Source organism: Poromitra crassiceps, assembly GCF_964638095.1.
Source record: "Poromitra crassiceps genome assembly, chromosome: 20".
Lineage (NCBI taxonomy): Eukaryota > Metazoa > Chordata > Actinopteri > Beryciformes > Melamphaidae > Poromitra > Poromitra crassiceps.
Window position 1 is genome coordinate 9,535,793 of NC_139637.1, and position 5,000 is coordinate 9,540,792.

Here is a 5,000-nt window from a genome sequence, read left to right on the forward strand (position 1 = left end):
TGGACCAGTGACATCACTGGTCCACACTAACTCAAATTAATAACTCGTTAACTCAAATCAACTCTCAATAACTGTCAAACTATTCATCATTCATCTAGTTTGACAGTTATTGAGAGTTGATTTGAGTAATGAGTTATTAATTTGAGTAATGTGGACCAGTGATGTCACTGGTCCACACTTTAACACTCAACTCAACTAACTGTCAAATAAATGACAGACTTCAAAACAGTTTACAGTTTTCTGATATACTACTGATGTTCTAATGATACAAAGCTGGTTGAAAATGGGCGGAGTGTTCCTTTAACGACAAACAAATATATAACAAATGAAAAGATAAAAGGGGGAAAGGAAAGTCCTGCAGTTGTACTTGTTTGTCGAAATAGTTTCTTCTCGTTCTATCTCTCGCTTCCTTCCTCACGTCCACCTCCTCCTCCTCTCTATCTCTCTCCACGCCCCCTCCATCTCTCTCCATCCTTCTCTCTCCAGACCCGAAGTTCATCGCTGCTCACCTCATCCCGGACAACGACGACAGAGACAACGACAAGGTGTACTTCTTCTTCACGGAGAAGGCCATGGAGGCCGGGGGCAGAGAGGGAGCCATACACACCCGGGTGGGACGAGTGTGTGCGGTGAGACACTCTTCGGTTACTTGACTGTATGTAGGTGAGACGTTGAGTTTGCATGGAGCTCTTTGATGTGTCAAGTTGCACTGTCATACGTGATAGAAGAGCATCGAGCAACAGAACAACAGTTTCTTATAGAGAGCCGCAGGGATGACGTATTTTTGTAGTCGCAACGCGGAAGTCCCGGACTTCCTGGTTCTTCACTGTTTCTGTCTATGGGATTTTTTTATGTGTTTTTGGCGCGATGCTTCATATAAGGTCCTCTGGGCAACGCAAGCTTAATCAAACGTGAACCAGAGTTCAGCGGGATAATCTTCACACATGAGGACCACTTTCATGAGTTTTGAAGCATAATGCGAGCCCTAGAAGTAAAAAGCTCGAGCTAAGCTAATCCAGAACTACACACAGTGTAGTCGCATAGGCTTCCACGTCACGTCAGCGCTCAACCTGGACTGTTGTTGATGTGTGCGCTGCTGTGCACTGATTACCCCGGGCTGAACCAGGTGAGGGAAAGAGAATTTCCGTGTTCGTCCCTTGAAGTGATGACGTTATTGACGTATAATATCCCCCGTCGACTCAACAGTGTAGTCTCATTTAGCCGTTTGCTAACTAGCCGCCATTTTAACGGCACATAAAAGCTTCAAAACTCATAAAAGTGGTCCTCATGTGTGAAGATTATCCTGCTGAACACTGGTTCGCGTTTGAATAAGCTTGCGTTGCCCAGAGACCTTATTAGAAGCATCGCGCCAAAAACCCATTCAAAAATCCCATAGGCAGAAACAGTGAAGAAACCCGGAAGTGGTTAGCAGCGATGTTTTCCGGACTCGTTCCTGCGGCTCTCTATAGCTGCACTGCATGTAGGCACTGTTCTGCATGTACACTTGGATGGAACCCAACTTATGTTCAAGTGGTTTTGGTGATCTGGAGGAGACATTTTGTGTATCTGGGAAGTCTGTTGCAGCTCTCAGATTTTGGATCCACACGAGCTCAGGGGCTTTGGACACTCACACTGATGTTGAGCTGGAGGAAGGTTCAGCTCCAGCTGAAGGTTCCATGGGGGAGAAGCAGACAGATGAACAGAGATATAGAAACAGTCATCTGATTTATGGGGGAAGCCAACTTTTTAGGCACGGTCGCACACAGATGTGTGGAGGAGAAACTTCCCAGGACAGGAGGTAATTGTTTTTGCAAGGTGCAGGGGTTTTATCCTCCCATCGTGACACTGCCAAGCCCTCTCTCTCTTGGAGCAGTCAAACATCTTGGAGCAGTCAAACATCTCCCAGAGACGCGTTGTGGAGGTCCTGAGTGATGTGTATCCCTCCTCCCTCCAAAACTCACACACACAGCTGTCACAGGACTCAAGTGCTACACACACACACACACACACACACACACACACACACATGCCTACACACACACACACACACACACACACACACACACACACACACACACACACACAACACACACACACACACACACAGCTGTCACATGACTGAAGTGCTATTCACACGTTCCTTCACACATTGATTTGACTTATACAGCCATATGTGTACTGTGTGGTATGCATAGAAGCACACATGCAACCCCCCCTACACACGCACACACACACACATGCACGCACGCACACACACACACACACAGCAATGCAACCCCCCCCCACACACACACACGCACTGCGCACGCACACACACACACACACACACACACACACACACACACACACGCACACACACACACACACACACACACACACACACACACACACACACACACTCACAGCTTAGAGTTCCACATTTTGTGCCAGAAGTCAAAATGTTGCATCAACCCTATTATTCCTTCTCCTCCATCCCAACTCTCTCTCTTCTCCATCCCTCTCTCTCTCTCTCTCTGTCTCTCTCTCTCTCTCTCTCTCTCTCTCTCTGTCTCTCTCTCTCTCTCTCTCTCTCTCTCTCTCTCTCTCTCTCTCTCTCTCTCTCTCTCTCTCTCTCTCTCTCTCTCTGTCTCTCTGTCTCTCTCTCTTCTCCATCTCTCTCTCTCTCTCTCTCTCTCTGTCTCTCTCTCTCTCTCTCTCTGTCTCTCTCTCTCTCTCTGTCTCTCTGTCTCTCTCTCTCTCTCTCTCTCTGTCTCTCTCTCTCTCTCTGTCTCTCTCTCTCTTTTGGATTTTGAGGATTTAGTCGGGTGGTGGGAGATGGGAAAAGTACAAGTTAGAATTTTTTGCCAACAGTATACAGCACAAGTGACAGCCATAGAGAAGAGTACAATAGAAAATCTGGAAAAAGAAATTGCTGGTAATAGAGAAAGAAATTATACGTGGAATGATAGCTAGCGATGGATTTTATGCTGGATTTTATGCTGAACTGTACAGTGATGGGAACTGTGTTGAGGAGATGTTGGAAGGACTACCTGAACTGAGTGAAGCAGAGACAGCTTCACTGGACTCCAGCATCTCCTTTGATGAAATGTCAGAGGCGGTTCAGCAGCTGACTTGCGGTCGCGCTTCTGGAATTGATGGACTTCCTGCCGAGTTCTCTCGCTGCTTCTGGGGTCTTTTGGGAGCAGATATGCATGAAGTCTTTAATCTGTGTTTGAATGGAGGAACGTTGCCCTTGAGTTGCACGAGGGCAGTGCTGACGCTGCTGCCAAAAAAAGGGGACCACCTTGGTCAATTAAAGAACTGTCTGATTGCTTTGCTTGGACTACAAGATCATGGCCAAATGTCTCTCGAACAGACTCAAACAGTGCGTGGACAGTATTGTGCACTGTAGCCAAACATACTGTGTGCCTGGTCGTACAATAATGGACAATTTATTTTTAATTTGTGATATTATTGATTTGTCGAAACTACAGGAATTGGATGTGGGTCTTTTATCCATCGACCAAGAAAAAGCTTTTGATAGAGTGGATCACAGGTATTTGTTTGGAACCCTCGAAGCTTTTGGTATTGGCAACATTTTTATTTCACGGATTAAGTTGTTGTATTCCAGAGCCTCTGTTATGCTAAAGGTAGGCGGCGGCCTTAGCCGTCCCGTCAAAGTGCATAGGGGGATCAGGCAAGGTTGCCCTCTTTCAGGGCTGCTCTATACACCCTGGAGCCTCTCCTCATTAAGCTCAGGAGAGGGTTGACAGGGCTGCTCTACACCCTGGAGCCTCTCCTCATTAAGCTCAGGAGAGAGTGGACAGGGCTGCTCTACACCCTGGAGCCTCTCCTCATTAAGCTCAGGAGAGGGTTGACAGGGCTGCTCTACACCCTGGAGCCTCTCCTCATTAAGCTCAGGAGAGGGTTGACAGGGCTGCTCTACACCCTGGAGCCTCTCCTCATTAAGCTCAGGAGAGGGTTGACAGGGCTGTCCTTCCTGACAAACATAGATCGGGACTCTTTGAGCTTGTCAGCATATGCTGATGATGTAACAGTCTTCATTAGAGGTCAGGAGGACGTCCAGGTACTCATACAGAACCTGGCATCATATGAAAGGGCATCTTCTGCCAAGGTTAATTGGGCTAAATGTGAGGGGTTTGCTCTAGGGCAGTGGACAAATCAACAACTACCAATACTACCCGCAGGCCTGAGTTGGAGTAGGGAGGGCTTTAAGTGTTTGGGAGTGTTCTTGGGAAGCAGCCTTTTCCAGAACAAGAACTGGGAAGGATTAGTGGAGAAGGTAAGTGCTCGGTTGTCTCGCTGGACTTGGGTCCTGCCCCAGTTGTCATATAGGGGGAGGGTCTTGGTGGTGAACAACCTGACTGCTTCAATGCTCTGGCACCGGTTTACTGTTCTAGAGCCTCCGGTTGACTTGGTGAAGGAGTTACAGAAGAGAATGGTCAACCTTTTCCGGTCTGGGTACCATTGGACTAGACCCGCTGTCCTGTACCTACCTGTGGCAGAGGGAGGCCAGGGATTGATTGACCTGCGTAGCCGTATTGCAGCGTTCCGTCTGCAAACGGTGCAGCGTTTGCTCTATCAGAAGGAGCAGGTGTGGACCGACATGGCATGTCTACTACTACGTCAAGTGAGGAAGATGGATTATGACAGGCACCTTTTTCTCCTCAAGGTGGAGGGCATGGACTGGACGGATACTACTCTGTTCTATCAGTCTGTTCTACGTGCATGGAGTACAGTCCTAAAGGCTAACAGACAACTCTCAGCTATGTATGGTCACGTTGGGGAAGAGGCGTTGTTCTATAACCCCTGTGTGCAGTCTAGGGTTTTGAGCTCCGCCAGTGTGCAGAGAGTCTTCATAAGAACTGGACTCACTAAACTGGCTGACCTAAGAGTGGGGGGTCAGTGGAAGACTGCTACCACACTAAGTGAAGAGACTGGTTTCAAGTCAATCCATGTTCTGCAGAGCCTGCTGGATGAGGTCTGGGGTTCACTCCCAG

General features: G+C 47.9%; 1 protein-coding gene across 1 annotated transcript in view; it reads left to right on the forward strand.

The window, feature by feature from the left end:
- Window positions 1-5,000, forward strand: part of sema3bl (sema domain, immunoglobulin domain (Ig), short basic domain, secreted, (semaphorin) 3bl) — a gene marked incomplete at both ends in the record, with an annotated part of 108,617 nt that overhangs the window by 77,500 nt on the left and 26,117 nt on the right. The window contains one exon of the mRNA XM_083656901.1: window positions 487-629. Coding sequence (XP_083513027.1) covers window positions 487-629 — 143 coding nt within the window. The remainder of the gene's footprint in view (window positions 1-486; window positions 630-5,000) is intronic.